This window comes from Cervus canadensis, chromosome X, assembly GCF_019320065.1.
Source record: "Cervus canadensis isolate Bull #8, Minnesota chromosome X, ASM1932006v1, whole genome shotgun sequence".
NCBI lineage: Eukaryota > Metazoa > Chordata > Mammalia > Artiodactyla > Cervidae > Cervus > Cervus canadensis.
The window spans coordinates 74,616,013-74,634,156 of NC_057419.1; the positions used below are offsets into that span (position 1 = coordinate 74,616,013).

The 18,144-nt window shown below is 35.4% G+C and overlaps 1 protein-coding gene across 4 annotated transcripts in view; it reads right to left on the reverse strand.

Moving 5' to 3' along the window:
- The window catches only part of LOC122435691, a 412,519-nt gene that overhangs the window by 176,383 nt on the left and 217,992 nt on the right, over nucleotides 1-18,144 (reverse strand). For all 4 annotated transcript variants that reach the window (XM_043459819.1, XM_043459820.1, XM_043459821.1 and 1 more), the window contains one exon: nucleotides 14,978-15,019. In XM_043459819.1, coding sequence (XP_043315754.1) covers nucleotides 14,978-15,019 — 42 coding nt within the window. The remainder of the gene's footprint in view (nucleotides 1-14,977; nucleotides 15,020-18,144) is intronic.

Genomic DNA, 18,144 nt, shown 5'->3' on the forward strand with positions numbered 1-18,144 from the left:
TTCACAATGTATGTAAATACCAAGTTATTATGTTGTACACCTGAAACTAATATAATATGCACTAATAAAAGATGCACACAGACTGAAAATGAGGAAATTGAAAAGTATATTTCATGCAAAAGGAAATGACAAGAAAGTGCTGTTAACAATATTTGTATTGGACAAAATGCACTTTAGAACAAAAGCTAGAAAAAAAGAAAAAGAATAGCATTATATAATGATAATGGGACTGATACAAGAAAAGGATATTACATTCATTAAAATATACACATTTGCCAGGGTTGAGACAGGGGAAACGAGGAGATTTGGTTAAAGGGTACAAACTTTCAGATATAAGAGGAATAATAGGGTTAAGTTCTGAAGATCTTATGTACAGCTTGATGACTCCAAGTTATCAAAAATATACAGCATACTTAAAAATGTATGACAAAGTAGATCTTAAAAATTCTCACCATAACAACAATTAAATGATAACTTTTTGAAGTGAAGGATGTGTTAACTAAGCCCATTGCAACAGCAAATCATCACACTGTGCAACCTTAAACTTATACAATATTATATGCAGTTGTATATAAATCTGGGGGGAAAAAAGGTTCACTGCTTCACAGTGATTTTAAGAAAATGAAAATCCTCATATCAGACAAAATAGACCTTAAAATAAAGAAGATTACAAGAGATAAGGATGGACAGTACATAATGATCAAGGGAATCAATCCAAGAGGAAGACATAACAATTATAAATATCTATGCATCCAACATAGGAGCACCTCAATACATAAGAAAAACACTAACAGACATAAAAGGAGAAACTGACAGTAACACAATAATAGTAGGAGACTTTAACACCCTGCTCACACCAATGGACAGATCATCAAAATAGAAAATTAATAAGGAAACAGAAGTCTTAAATGATACATTAGGTGAGATGGATCTCATTCCATCCAAATGCAGAATGCACCTTCTTCTCAAGTGCACATGGAACATTCTCCAGGATAGACCACATCTTGGGTCACAAATCAAACCTCAGCAAATTTAAGAAAACTGAAATCATATCAAGCATCTTCTCTGACCACAACACTATGAGACTAGATATCAATTACAAGAAAAATACTGTAAAAAACACAAACACATGGAGATTAAACAATATATTTCTAAATAACCAACAGGTTACTGAAGAAATCAAAAGGGAAATAAAAATATTTCTAGAAATAAATGACAATGAAAACACAACAACTCAAAACCTATGGGATGCAGCAAAAGCAGTTCTATGAGGGAAGTTTAGATCAATACAATCCTACCTCAAGAAACAAGAAAAACATCAAATAAACAACTTAACTTTACACATAAAACAACTGGAAACAGAAGAAAAAATAGTAGAAGGAAAGAAATCATATAAAGATCTGAGCAGAAATAAATGAAATAAAAATGAAAGAAACAATAGTAAAGATTAATGAAACTAAAAGCTGGTCATTTCAGAAGATAAACAAAATTGATAAGCCTTTAGCCAGACTCATCAAGAAAAAAAAGAGAGCGAGAGAGAGAAGAATCAAATCAACAATATTAGAAATGAAAAATGAGAGGTTTCAACAGACAATATAGAAATACAAAGAATTATAAGAGATTGTTATGAACAACTATATGGTAATAAAATGGATAATCTGGGAGAAATGGATAGATTCTAAGAAAAGTTCAATCTTCCAAGATGGAACCAGGAAGATATAGAAATTATGAGGAACCCAATTACAAGCACTGAAATTGAAGCTGTGACCAAAAATCCCCAAAAAACAAAAGCCCAGGACCAGATGGCTTCACAGAATTCAATTAAACATTTAGAGTAGAGCCAATGCCTATCCTTCTAAAACTCTTTCAAAAATTCATGTCAATGTATGGCAAAAACCACTACAATATTGTAAAGTAATTAGCCTCCAACTAATAAAAATAAATGAAAAAAAATTGCAGAATAAGGAACATTTCAAAATTCATTCTACGAGGCCATCATCACCCTGATACCAAAACCAGACAAAGACAACACAAAAAATGAAAACTACAGGCCAATATCACTGTTGAATATAGATGCAAAAATCCTCAACAAAATTTTAACAAACAGAATTCAGCAACATATCAAAAAGCTCATCCATCATGATCAAGTTGGGTTTACTCCAGGGATGCAAGGATTTTTCAATATATGGAAATTAATCTATGTGATACACCATATTAACAAACTGAAAAATAAAACCATATGATAATCTGGATAGAGAAAAAGCCTTTGACAAAATTCAGCACCTATTTATGATTAAAACTCTTCAATAAATGGGCATAGAAGGAACCTAACTCAACATAGTAAAGGCCATATATGATAAGCCTACACCAAATATTTATTCTCAATGGTGAAAAACAGAAAGCATTCCCCCAAAGATAAGAAACAAAACAAGGGTGTCCCCTTTCCCCACTATTATTCAATGTAGTTGTTTAAGTCTTAGCTACAGCAATCAAGAAGAAAAGCAAATAAAAGGAATCCAGATCAGAAAAGAATAAGTGAAGCTCTAACTATTTACAGATGACATGATACTGTACATAGAAAACCCTACACATAGTATTAGAAAATTGCTAGAGCTAATCAGTGAATTAAGCAGAGTTGCAGGTTACAAAATCAACACACAGAAATCACTTGTATCCTTTTGGTTATAGGGGACTGGAATGCAAAAGTAGGAAGTCAAGAAACACCTGGAGTAACAGGCAAATTTGGCCTTGGAGTATGAAATTAAGCAGGGCAAAGGCTAATAGAGTTTTGCCAAGAGAACGCACTGGTCATAGCAAACACCCTCTTCCAACAACACAAGAGAAGACTCTATACACGGACATCACCAGATGGTCAACACCAAAACCAGATTGATTATATTCTTTGCAGCCAAAGATAGAGAAGCTCTATACAGTCAGCAAAAACAAGACCGGGAGCTGACTGTGGCTCAGATCATGAACTCCTTAATGTCAAATTCAGACTTAAACTGAAGAAAGTTATTCCAGTGGTCATGTATGGATGTGAGAGTTGGACTGTGAAGAAAGCTGAGCGCTGAAGAATTGATGCTTTTGAACTATGGTGTTGGAGAAGACTCTTGAGAGTCCCTTGGACTGCAGGGAGATCCAACCAGTCCATCCTAAAGGAGATAAGTCCTGGGTGTTCATTGGAAGGACTGATGCTGAAGCTGAAACTCCAATACGTTGGCCACCTCATGCAAAGAGTTGACTCTTTGGAAAAGACCCTGATGCTAGGAGGGATTGGGGGCAGGAGGAGAAGGGGACGACAGAAGATGAGATGGCTGGATGGCATCACCGACTCGATGGGCATGAGTTTGAGCAAACTCTGGGAGTTTGTGATGGACAGGGAGCCTGGTGTGCTGTGATTCATGGGGTCACAAAGAGTAGGGCACGACTGAGTGACTGAACTGAACTGAGAACTAATCAGTGAATTAAGCAAAGTTGCAAGATACAAAATCAACACACAGAAATCACTTGCATTTCTATATACTAACAATGAAAAATCTGAGAGAACAATTAAGGAATCAATCACATTCACCACTGCAACCAAAAGAATTAAATATCTAGGAATAAAGTTACCTAAGGAGACAAAAGAACTGTACACAGAAAATTATAAGACACTAATGAAATAAATCAAAGATGACATAAAGGGGTGATGATATATTCCATGTTCCTGAGTAGGAAGAATCAATATTGTGAACATGACTATACTGTGAAATGCAATCTACAGATTCAATATGATCCCTATCAAATTACCAATGGCATTTTTCACAGAACTGGAAAAAAAAAAAATTACAGTTCATATGGAATAACAAAAGACCCTGAATAGCCAAAGCAGTCATGAGAAAGAAGAGTGGAGCTGAAGGAATCAACCTTCCTGACATCATATTATACTACAAGGCTATATTCATCAAGAAAGTATGGTACTGGCAAAAAAACAGAAACATAGACCAATGGAACAAGATAGAAAGCCCAGAGATAAACCAATGCACCTATGGATATCTTATTTTTGATTAAGGAGACAAGAATACGCAATGGGGAAAAGACAGCCTCTACAATAAATGGTGCTGGGAAAATTGGACAGCTACATGTAAAATAATGAAATTAGAAAACTTCCTAACACCACACACAAAGACAAACTCAAAATGGATTAAAGACCTAAATAGAAGACCAGAAACTATAACTCTAAGAGGAAAACACAGGCAGAACACTTGATGACATAAATGACAGCAAGATCTTCTATGACCCACCTCCTAGAGTAATGGAAATAAAACCAAAAGTAAACAAGTGGGACCTGATTAAACTTTGCACAGCAAAGGAAACTATAAGCAAGGTTAAACTACAACTTGAGATTTGGAGAAAATAATAGCAAATGAAACAACTGACAAAGGATTAATTTACAATATATACAAGTAGCACATACAACTCAATACCAGAAAAACAAACAACCCAATCAAAAAGTGGAAAAAAGACCTAAACAGACATTTCTCCAAAGAAGACAGACAGACTGCTAACAATTACACAAAAACATGCTCAAAATCGCTCATTATTAGAGAAATGCAAATCAAAACTACAACAAGACATCACCTCACACTGGTCAGAATGACCATCATCAAAAAGTCTACAAACAATAAATGCTGAAGAGGGTGTGGAGAAAAGGGAACACCCTTGCAATGTTGGAGAGAATGTAAATTGATACAGCCAGTATGGAAGATGGTATGGAGATTCTTTAAAAAAAAACTAGGAATAAAATCACCATATGACCCAGCAATCCAACCCCTTGGCATATACCCTGAGGAAACCAAAATTGAAAAAGACACATGTGTCCCATTGTTCACTGCAGCACTATTTACAATAGCTAGAACATGGAAGCAACCTAGATGTCCATCAACCAATGAATGGATAAAGAAGTTGTGGTATATAGACACAATGGAATATTACTCAGCCATAAAAGGAACATAGTTGAGTCAGTTCTAATAAGGTGGATGAAGCGAGAACCCATTATACAGAGTGAAGTAAGTCAGAAAGAGAAAGATAAATATTGTATTCTAACACATACATACATAGTCTAGAAAAAAAAAAATACTGAAGAATTTACTTACAGGGCAGCAATGGAAAAACAGACATCTAGAACAGACTTGTGGACATGGGGAGAGGGAGGAGAGGGTGAGACGTATGGAAAGAGTAACATGGAAACTTACATTACCATATGGAAGACAGACAGCCAACAGGAATGCTTTATTGCTCAGGAAACTCAAACAGGGGCTCTGTATCAACCTAGAGTGGTGGGATGGGGAGGGAGGTGGGAGGGAGGTTCAAAAGGGAGGGGATATATGTATACTTATGGCTGATTCATGTTGAGATTTGACAGTAAACAACATTCTGTAAAGCAATTATCCTTCAATAATAAATACACAAATGTAAATTTTAAAAAAAGAAGAGAGAAGGGGAAAAAAATAAAAAAGAACACATTCAATTCAGTCCTAATAAGGTGGATGCATCTAGAGCCTATAATACAGAGTGAAATAAGTCAGAAAGAGAAAGACAAATATCTAACACATGCATATGGAATCTAATCTAGAAAGATGGTACTGATGAACCCATTTTCCAGGAAGCAATGGAGATGCAGACATACAGAACAGACTTGTGTACACTGTGGGGGAAGGAGAGGGTGGGGCAAATTGAGAGAACAGTATGGAAACATATAGATTACCATATGTAAAATAGATAGCAAGTGGGAATTTTCAGTGTGGCATAGGGAGTTCAACCCAGTGCTCTCTGACACACTAGAGGAATGTGATGGCATGGGAGATGGGAGGGGGGTTCAGGAGGGATGGGACACATGTATACCTGTGGCTGATTCATAAACATGAATGGCAGAAACCAACATAATACTGTAAAGCAATTATCCTCTAACAACAACAACAACAACAGCAACAGCAACAAAAGATACCTGTAATCTAATGTTCACTGCAGCACTATTTACAATAGCCAGGACATGAAAACAGCCATAAAATGTTTTAAAGGAATTTAATAAGTCAATTTAATGTACAGGGGAATCTATTTCATTTCAAACTTTTTGTGAACATCTGAAAAATCATGAAATAACATTATGTGCAAATAATTAGTATTGTGCTCTGCACTATCTTTTGATATCCTGAATATAATTTTGAAGGTATTATTTTAGCACACATTTTTTAATCACACATGAAAAGTACACTTTACAAAATTAGTTGGCTTCAAGAGGATTTGTTACAAAATTCCACGAAACAGTACATCTTAAATAATAATTCATTTTCAGTGTTTTCTTCTTATAAAGCACTCATAAATTCAACTACCATAAGTTAATATCTGCTAAAATACAAACAGACGTTTGCTTTTAAAAAATCTTTACCCTTTGTAACATTTTTTACTCTCTTTTCCCTGTGTCTTTTCACTTTAATTGTTCCTCCACCTTCATATAAATTCTCTCAAATCTTGGGTTTTCTGATTTAAAAAAAAAATATCACATCAATTTGGGCTATGAGGTAAAGCAAATACAAAACTAACAATCTGCCTAATACTTAAAAAGGCTGCTGAATCTAGCTGAATTTAATGAGTAAGATTGCTAGAGATAGAGAGGTAGTACACCACAGTGGCTAAAAGCATGTACTCTGAACTTAGGCTCAGTTCCAAAAATAATTAGTAGTGTGGCCTTGGAAGTTAATTTCTCTGTGCCTCAGAACACTAATTTTTAAAATATGAACAATTATAAGCTTCTATGGTATAGAATTTTGTGAGGATTAAATGAGTAAATGTATGCACAGTGATTAAAATAGTGCACGGCATGTGGTATGAACTATATATTAGCTGCTATTATTTTTAAGTAAGAAACTATCAGTTCAGCTTTTGAAAATATTATATATATTTGCTGCTGCTTTGCTTTTTCACTGAAATCTGACATTTACTTGGAGTTACTTATTCTCAAACAAAAGATGAAAATTTATTATCGCTTTTTGCTCTTGTCTATTTCTTATTCCAAATCACAAGAACTGTCAGAGAAGTTATTATCCAATTGCATTTTCATATGCTTCATGTTGCAGATGAAATCACTGCCTTTTTCAATCAGAAAGATACATTATTTATGCCACAGAGCAAGACTTTGGAAAAAAATAAATTTTATGGATTAAAAATAAACATACTGTAACATTTAGGTAGGTCCTACAGGATGAAGGAGATAGGATAATGTGAATTATATAAAGTGTAAAATACCAGATACCACCTGCAAAATGCTGGTCACCAAATATTCACATTTTACCTTTTAGAAATTATGATATACATATAGAACTTGATGGGACTTATTAGTTTATTTTACCCTGCAATTAATATAGATAGCATTCTTTGATGATTGTTAAAGAACAGTAACCTTCTTCCCCCTATACAGTGACTTGTGATGTATTTCAGAACAAAGCACCTGGGAAATGACAGAACCAAAGAGGGAAAATATTTTTTTAATTATGGTAGAACGCTGATGTCAGCTTCTTCCACTATAGTTTCCTCCACAGTACAATGGAATCTAGGATTCAATTCAGGCAACAAATACCTTCTGCCTCTTCCTCTGCTCATTCTAACCCCAACTCCAAACAAAAAAGCAAAATAAACAAAAGTCTTGTCTAAATGGTATTACTGTGTCATCAGGAAACAATGTCTGTATACATTACTATGTACTTTGCAAAGAGTTAACATAATTTCAACTAGGTCCTTCTAAATACCTAGTATTTGAATTAACTGATTCCATGGGTAGAAATTATATTCATTATTCAACTTCAGGATTTAATGTAAATCCCCAGTGATGACAATAGTGTGGAGCTAGCAAAAATATTGACTAATAGGTAATAAAACAGAATAGACTGGCCAGAAGCAGACCTTCACTTAAACAGTCACACAATTTTTGACGAAGACACCAAAACAATCCAATTGAAAGAGAAAACTCTTCAACAAATGGTACTGAAACAATTTAATATTCTTATGGAAAACACAATGATCTGTAAGTTCTATATTAAATGATACAGAAAAACAAAAACAAAAACAAACAAACAGTGGGGAAGTCTTAAAGAGATGGGAATACCAGACCACCTTACCTGCCTCCAGAGAGACCTGTATGAGGGTCAAGAAGCAACAGTTAAAACCGGGCAAGGAGCAATGGACTGGTTCGAAATTGGCAAAGGAGTACATCAAGGCTGTATACTGTCACCCTGCTTATTTAACTTCTATGCAGAGTACATCATGCAAAATGCCCAGCTGGATGGATCACAAGCTGGAATCAAGATTGTTGAGAGAAATATCAACAATTTGGAAATGATACCACTCTAATGGCAGATAGTGAAGAGGAACTAAAGGCAGATAAAGGTGAAAGAGGATTGTGAAAAAGCTGGCCTAAAACACAACATTAAAAAAAAACTAAGATCATAACATCAGGTCCCATCATTTCATGGCAAATAAATTGGGAAACAATGGAAACAGTGGCAGACTTAATTTTCTTAGGTTCCAAAATCACTGCAGATGGTGACTGCAGCCACGTAATTAAAAGATAGTTGCTCCTTAGAAGGTAAGCAATGACAAATCTAGACAGTGTATTAAAAAGCAGAAACATCACTGTGCCCACTAAGGTCTGTATAGTCAAAGTTATGGGTTTTTCAGTAGTCATGCATGGATGTGAGTGTTGGACCATAAAAAGGCTGAGTGCTGAATAATAGATGCCTTTGAATTGTGCTGAAGAAGAATCTTAAGAGTTCCTTGGATGGTTAGGAGTTCAAACTAATGAATCCTAAAGGAAATCAACTCTGAATATTCATTGAAAGGACTGATGCTGAAGCTGAAGCTCCAATACTTTGGCAACCTGATGTGAAATGCCAACTCATTGGAAAAGAATCTGATGCTGGAAAAGATTGAAGGCAAAAGGAGAAACGGGTGGCAGAGAATAAGATGGTTGGATGGCATCACTGACTCAATGGATACGAGTCTGAACAAACTCCAGGAGTTAGTGAAGGACAGGGAAGCCTTGCATGCTGCAGTTCATGGGGTTACAAAGAGTCGGACAGGACTTAGCAACCAAACAACAACACTGGGATAAAATACTCATCAATTAAGCATTTGACAAACGATTGGTATACAATATTAAAAAAAAAAAAAAAAACGACTCCAACAACTGAATAATAAAAATATAAGCAACTCATTAAAAAAAATAGGCAAAATTTTGAGCATACACTCTACACACATAAATGCAAGGACAAAAAAGCATTTGTAAACATGCTTAACATGATCACTTAATACCAAAGTGCAAATTAAATCTACAATTAGAAACAGCTACACATCCATCAGAATGACTAGAATTGAGAAGTTTGATGTGGAGTAGCTGGAAATTTTGTACCTTTTTATTGTAAAGTAAAATAAAAATAACTGTTTTAGGTAAAATTTTGGAAGTTTCTAATGAAACTAAACATATACTTTCCCAAGCAATTTCATTTGTAGGTATTTCTAGAGAGAAATGAAAACATATCCACAAATAGACATTAAAATATTCATGGAGAACAGAAAAATTTTAGGGCAGTGAAAATATTCTATGAACTACAATGATGTACATATGTCATGGTGCATATGTCCAAACTCATAGAATGTACAACACCAACAGTGAATCATGATATACACTATTGACTTTGAGTGGTTATGATGTGTCAATGTAGGTTCATCAATTGTAATAAATGTGCACTCTGGCAAGGAACATTGATAAAGGGGAAGGCTATGCATGCATGGAGGTAGGGAGTATACGGGAAATGTCTACCTTCCTTTTAACTTTGCTCTGAACCTAAAACTGCTCAAAAAATCATCTTAAAAAAAACCCTTCCATGAAATATAGTCATAACAAATTTATTCATAATAGCCTTAAATTGGGAATAACTTTGCCCTAAGAGTTTTCTATTATCCATGAATATTTTAAGGTCTATTTGTGGATATATGTTTTCATTTATCTTTGGAAATACCTACAAATGGAGGAAGGGTTTTCTGTCAACAGAAGAAAGGATAAACTACAGTATATTCATACAATGGAATACTACATAACAATATAATGGTGAAATCAACTGATACCAAAAAGTGATATAAAGAACATTATGTTGAATGAAAAAGGCCTTCTAAAAATAGCATATAATGTATAATTTCACTTATGTGAATTTCCAGAACTGTCAAAACTATTTAGAGGTGGAAAAAAATCAGAACCGAAGTTCCTTCTTGGTGAGAGGGTGAGAACTGGGGGAGAAGCATGAAGGATGACTCAGAATGAGCATGAGAGTACTTCTTGAGGTGAGGAGATTATTCTATACCTTCACAAGGAGTTGTTATATGTGCATTTTATATTTGCTAAAATTCACAGAATGATCGACTTAAGATTGATTAATTTCATTTTATAATGTTTTTCTATAAAACTGAACTGAAAATCAGTATTGACATTCCATTAATATCATGAAGGCTGAAATATTTGGGATGAAGAATAGTGATTTCTACAACTTGTTTTGAAGTGCATGATAAAAAATAAGATGGAAAAAAAAATAAGATGGATTGGCGGGTAGATAGAGGGACAGACAGATGATGTAGTTTAATACAGCAAATACAATAAAATGTTTTTTTTTTTTTTGTAGAATTCAGGTGGTATGGATATGGCGGTTTATTGTATAATTCTTTCAACTTTTTTATGTTTGAAAATCTACATAATCAAATGTCGAGGGAAAGTCTTTACAGTGACCCACTACATATATAATCTGCCCCTCCATCAATTTGCTCTTAGACCTCAGCTTTGATTATGTCTACTCCCCACTTCCTTTCCCCTCCATATCTCATTAAAACCACATTGGCATTCTTATTATTCTTGGAATACATAAGGTATGAATCTCTCTCATACTCTGCATTTTGTATCCTCTACTTAGAACATACCTCCCCCAGATAGCCACATGGTTTAAAGCCTGATCTTTCACATTCTTAGGGTCTTTGCTCAATTCACCTTTTCACTGAGGCAATCCCTAACATTCAATCATGCTTGCTGGCACCTGATCCTACTTCCTCACTTTATTTTTCTCTATAACACTTATCATCATGCAACATACTACACATTTCACTTACTTGTTTATTCAAACTCAGTGGGGATCGAGGTATGTGCCTTGCTTGTTCCTAGTATATCGAACAGTGCATAACATATAATGTGTGTTCAGTAAATGTTCATTGAGTAAGTGGATTATAGTTGTAAAAGAGCTGAATAAGTGGTAACAATGAAACAACAGGGTCAACTATATAACTTGCAAAAATCAAACACTACAGTGTAGAAAGAGGGGAAATGAAAGTTGCTGTGGGAAAATTACCAAAAAAATTTAGTTAAATGTCACCATACGTGTGTGTTTGGTAGCTCTGTTATGTCTGACTCTTTGTGACCCCATAGACTGTAGCCCGCCAGCCTCCTCTGTCCATGGGGATCATCCAGGAAAGAATAGTGGAATGGCTTGCCATGCCCTCTCCTCCAGGGGATCTTCCCAACTCAGGTATAAAATACATTGAGAAGTGTTTATACTTAGTAAATATTATTAAAATAATATTGTATATTCTATTGTTTTTGAAAAACATCTAATTCTGATTCATTACTATACTAAAGCCTTTGACTGTGTGGATCATAACAAACTGTGGAAAATTTTAAAGAGATGGGAATACTAAACCGCCTTCCCTGCTTCCTGAGAAACCTGTGTGCAGGTCAAAAAGCAACAGTTAGAACTGGACATGGAAAAATGAACTGGTTCAAAATTTGGAAAGGACTACGTCAAGGCTGTATATTGTCACCCTGAATATTAAACTTATATGCAGAATACATCATGTGGAATGCTGGGCTGGATGAATCAAAAGCTGGGATTAAGATTGTTGGGAGAAATACCAGTAACCTCAGATATGCAGATGATGCCACCCTAATGGCAGAAAGTGGAGAGGAACTAAAGAGCCTCTTGACAAAGGTGAAAGATGAGAGCGAAAAGGGTGGCTTAAAACTCAACATTCAAAAAAACAAGATCTTGGCATCTGGGCCCATCACTTCATGGCAAATAGGTGGGGAATCAATGGAAACAGTGATAGACATCATTTTCTTGGGCTCCAAAATCACTGTGGACCATGACTGCAGCCATGAAATTAAAAGACATTTGGTCCTTGGAAGAAAAGCTATGATCAACCTAGACATCATATTAAAAAGCAGAGATATCACTTTGCTACCAAAGGTCTGTTTAGTCAAAGCTATGGTTTTTCCAGTAGTCATGTGCAGATGTGAGAGTTGGACCATGAGGAAGACTGAACACCAAAGAATTGATGCTTTCAAATTGTAGTGCTGGGAAGACTCGTGAGAATCCCTTGGGTAGCAAGGAGATCAAACCAGTCAATCCTAAAGGAAATCAACCCTGAATATTCATTGTAAGGACTGATGCTGAAGCTGAAGCTTCAATATTTTGTTCACCTGACATGAAGAGCTGATTCATTGGAAAAGACCCTGATGCTGGAAAAGATTGAGAGCAAGATGAGAAGGGGGCAGCAGAGGATGAGACTGCTGGATGGCATCACTGACTCAATGACATGAGTTTGAGGAAACTCCAGGATTTAGTGAAGGACAGGGAAGTCTGGTGTGCTGCAGGTCACGGAGTCACAGAGTTGGACACAACTAAGCAACTTCACAAGAACAACTATGTTCTTCAAATCTATGATCATCTCCCATATTTCACATCAATACTTTACTTTTAGTTCCCATATGGAGCAGTGAGAGAGGAAAACAAACCAAGATAAAATAAAAATGGTTAGAAAGTAACAATCTGTATGATAACAATAAATAAATAAATAAATAAAACATAAGGTGGGGGCAAGGTAAATGCTTATAGAAAACAGAGTCAGAAAGAAAACATTAGGTAACATATTGCATGTTTATTAAATCATTATTAAGAAAAACATTCAGGGCCTGGTGCACTGGGAAGACCCAGAGGAATCGGGTGGAGAGGGAGGTGGGTGGGGGGATCAGGATGGGGAATACGTGTAGATCTATGGCTGATTCATATCAATGTATGACAAAACCCATTGAAAAAATAAATAAATAAATAAAGGGGAAAAAAAAGAAAAATATTTAAACATTTACCTATACTTAAGAAGCAATACCTATTAGAGATCTCAAAGTTTGTTTCATCTGTACAAAATATTTTTCCTAAAGCCTTCTAATTAACAAAAGCAAGAAGAATGTAATAAAATAATGTGTTTGACATAATCCTATTTCATGATTTCTGAAAAAGGCTAATCTCAAATACAAAACCTCCTCTGAGCTGATTATGATAAAGATGTAATGGTGATTTATTGCAGACACAGAATAAAGTCATTTCATTTTCAACAATACCTTTGATGACTCCTAGTTTGTTACTGAAGTTGAACTCAGTTTATAGGTAACTAAACTTAAAAAAAAATGCTTCAAGAGCAAATTTTCTTGTCCCTAGGAAAAACTGGCAAGCAGCCTGTTTTTCTCCTCTTCTCTAGTTTTTCTCTCTATGGACTCAATGTCCTCATGCTTTATTTCAACTTTGCCTCACCAAAAGTCTATTTTTCAGAAAGGATATCCAAAACTTTCTTGCACTTAAAATTGTGAACTTTTTTAATATTGTGTATACCACAGGGACATTTTCATTCTGAAAAGGAACACATTGTAAAGCCAAATAAATTACATTTAAACATCAGCAAGCTGTAAATGGAGGTAATTTTTAAGGCAGAATGCTCTTCTCTTGTGCCATATGTTAAAAATGGGAATTAGTATTCCACTTTCTTTTGGCATGAAACAACTGCTAAGCAGCAAACAAAATACAAAAGCTACAAAACTACTCTTAAATATTTACAATTTTATGAGGGAACCTCTTAAACATCCTTCAAATGAATATCAGACTGATATAGAAAGGAATAAATACAATTAATTAATTCTAATTGTTTCAGCAGCATCTGAAATACTTCAGGCAATCTGTAATTTTAGAGACTACTATCATTTTTTTTTTTCTAAACAAACACAAACACAGATACCCAAGGCAGTAGGTGTAGGCACAGAGTTTCTTTCACTGGGACTTACTGAGGAAAAAATATTTCCCAAAGATTTGAGTTTTACAAAGATGAATTTCTTTCTACTAATATTTGACACATGCAAATTCATATAACTTTGACTTATTAAGTATATTAAGGCCTCTTCTCTTAAAAATACCAAAAAACAGTGGCAGTCTCTGCCAAAAGAAAATGGCACACAAATAAATTATTCTTCAGAGGAAGAATATTCCAAATCAGAAATGTGAATAAAGCAACTATTTTTTGTTTTTGTTTAACAATGTGTTGAAATAAAGATGCTTATATTTGCCCATTATAATTATACATTTTCAATTAATTTATAGGTTTTTGTCTCACATTTTAGAATATTATATTCTCTAAGAAATATTTAATTTTTCCTTATTTCATCCAATTTAAACTGTGTGTATGCATGCATGCTCAGTTGTTTCCAAGTCTTTGCAACCCCATGGACTGTAGCACACCAGGCTCCTTGGTCTAAGGGATTCTCCAGGCAAGAATACTGGAGTGGGTTGCTATTTCTCCCTCAGGGGATCTTCCTGACCCAGGGATAAAACTGGTGTCTCCTACACTGGCAGGCAAATTCTTTACCACTGACCTACCTGGGAAGCTTAAATTGTGTGACAAAAATATAAAGCAAATATGCTTTAAACATTCAATAAACACACACACACATATAGTGTATGTGTCTATACATTTCTACAGTGTACTAAACAAAATATAATTATTGGGTATTCTAATATTAAAAAGAATATAGTATATGTGAAATATTTTATTTTACAAAACAAAACCTCGAGAGGCCACTTACCACATCTATCATATCAGATTCCATTTCATGGCTGAGATCAGACTACAAGAAAAATAAATCAGAAGTTAGTGTATAACTGTTGACATAAAATCTGTCATTTATTTCTTTTTTGAGGGCATGGAATAAATATTAAATAATAATGCTGCTGCTGCTGCTAAGTTGCTTCAGTCGTGTCCAACTCTGTGCGACTCTATAGATGGCAGCCCACCAGGCTCCTCCGTCCATGGGATTTTCCAGGCAAGAGTACTAGAGTGGGTTGCCATTGCCTTCTCTGAATAATAATGCTAATGTGTTTCAAATGATATATTAAATTTCAAGTTACAAAAAGGCATCCTCCAAAATCTGAGGGACTTGCACCAATCTGAGAGGTCTCTGTCTTGCAACAGATGAATTTTATCTATTTATGATTATTGTGATGTGATACATTTCAACTCATTCTACCATTTTATTTTACCTTTCATGTACCATGTATTTTTCTTGGCCCATTTACTTCATTTTCCCTGGACTCTATTAAAATATGTTTTCTTCATTTTCTTTGTTTCCTACTCTACTGGTCAAAACATTATACCTTTTATATGATCCTTTAACCTAAAATTTTTAATATGCATAACAATCTGTTTAATAAAAATCTATACCCTCCTTGGATCAATACAATAACCTTAAACCTCTTATATTTAAATCTCTTCAATCTTTTTTGTTATCATTGTCCAAGATTAAATTTGCATGTTTTCTTCAAATGACAAATGACAAGTCTCACTTAACTGCCAAAGCTTTTAAAGATTAATGACATATTTAATAGTTTTCCTGACCACCACAGTTTCTTTTTAAGATATTTGTTTATTTTGTAACAAATGACATACAAGTGCATGAGTATCATACATATATACCTGATGATGTTTCTGCTTATGTATATACCTCTATAATCACAACATGAGCAAGAATACAGTAACTTTCTAATAACTTATAAGGTATTCCCATGTTCCTTCCTAGTCTATACTCCAAGTAGTTACCAATTTTCTATCTCAAAGTCAATTTTTGTCAACTTTGAACCTCACACAAATAAAAAAAATACTTTTATATAAAAAACAATTTTTCCCAGTCAGGGTTTCCCAGGTGGCACCAGAGGTAAAGAACCTGCCTGACAATGCAGGAGACATAAGAAATGCAGGTTTGATCCCTGGGTTGGGAAGATCCCCTGGAGTAGGGAATGGCAACCCACTCCAGTATTGTCTGGAGAATCCCCACGGAGTCTCAAAGAGTTGGACACAACTAAAGCATCTTAGCACACAGGCATGCTTACTATCTCTTAAGAGTCATCAAGGTTGTTGAACACTGCTTAACTTCAGTTTTACATGAGGTATCTTTCCCCATCTTCACAGTTTTAATCTCTGCGTCTTTATATATAAAGTATAACTCATAAAAACACTTAGACCTAGTTTTAATAGTTTTAAAATCTTTGTCTTTCTAATGGAAGGTTAAGCTATTTATATTTAACATAACTGTTGATATAGTTGTACTTATATCTATAATTTTAGAGCATTTGTTTGTCTTTTGTTTTCTCTCTTCTTTGTTGCTTTATTCCAATTTATTGAAGGGGTTGGATTAAACATTTTCAGTGTTCTACTTTTCCTAAGCTATTTGGTTTTGGCTTATGCTATCTTGGAAACCATGCTTTCCATGGTTACTATAAAGCAGGTTTTTAGAATGTGGTTTGGGTAAAATCTGTGAGTCCCCAAGATCTTTCAAGGGTGTTAAAAAGAGAAAATTACTTCTATAATACCATTGAGTATTTTCATTTTTTACTGTTTTTTATTAGAATAGAGCAGAGTATTCCAGAAGGTCCTGCCATGTGCTATCACAATATATTAAATGCAGAAGCAATATATTCAGCTATCTTCTATTAAACTATAATAAAAGGGATTTTAAAAATATAAAAGATATAACTATTATTATTTTCTATTTTAGACAGTTATTTTTAGAAATGCATGTTATTTAGTTTACCAAGTAGTAAGTTCTTTATTGCAATATTCACATGAATTAATACCTATTTTCAAAAATTATTGGTTTGAATTTTTAATATGGTAGCTATCAATAGATTTTACCCTCATAAACAAAGGTTCTTTGGAGGACAAAAATAATTATTAAGGCTGTAAATAGAGGAAAGCCTACGATGGCAGAGGAATAGGACGGGAAGACCACTTTCTTCCCCACAATTCATCAAAAGATCCTTTGAATGCTGAGCAACTTCCACAAAACAACTTCTGAATGCTGTCTGAGGACACCAGGTACCTAGAAAGGAAGCCCACTCTCTTTAAAAGGAGGTAGGACAAAATATAAAAGACAAAAAGAGAGACAAAAAAGTTAGGGATGGGGAGACCTGTCCCGGGGAGGGAGTCGTGAAGGAGGAGAAGCTTCCAAACACCAGGAAACCCTCTTACCAGCGAGTCTATGGGGAGCTTTGGAATCTCAGAGGGCAACATAACCGGGAGGAAAACATACACACACACACGCGCGCGCACGCGCACACATCCACACAAAATGCGTGGCTAACTGCAACTCCCAGTGGAGAAGTAGCACAGATGCTTGTGTCTGCCATCAGTGACTGGGGGCTGAACAGGGAGGCGTGGGTTGCATGCTAAGGGTAAGGACCAGGCCGGAATGCCCTGAGGACAATCTGAGGGCGCTAACATAACATAGCAACCCAAACTGTGGGAAAGTCAGAGAGAGAGAAAAAGAGAGAGAGAGGTGAGAGAGAATTTTCCCCACAAAGAGCTCTAACCTAAGGTGCACCCTGCCTGCTCACAAAAAAAAAAAAAAAAAGAAAAAGAAAAAGGATTGAGTGAATACCAAAGGAGAGCTAGCTGGCTACGAACTGAACTGGCCCATCCCCCTACCAGAGGCAGAGAGGCAAGCTGGCAACAGCCAGAAATGGAAGGCAAGGGGCAATCTCGGACCCAGAGATGGCATCCTCCAACAAACTGTGAGGAGGCTCCCAGTTGCTAACCAAATATTCCTGGGATCCTGGGCACTTGACATCTGACAGGAGGGTCGCAGCCTGAGATCAGCTTCCCAGAGGAGACACACGGCACACTTGAGACGGCACTATCGCTGTGCACCCAGGAAACTGAGCAGCTGGGACTGGGGAGGTGATTAAGACGCACAGCCCA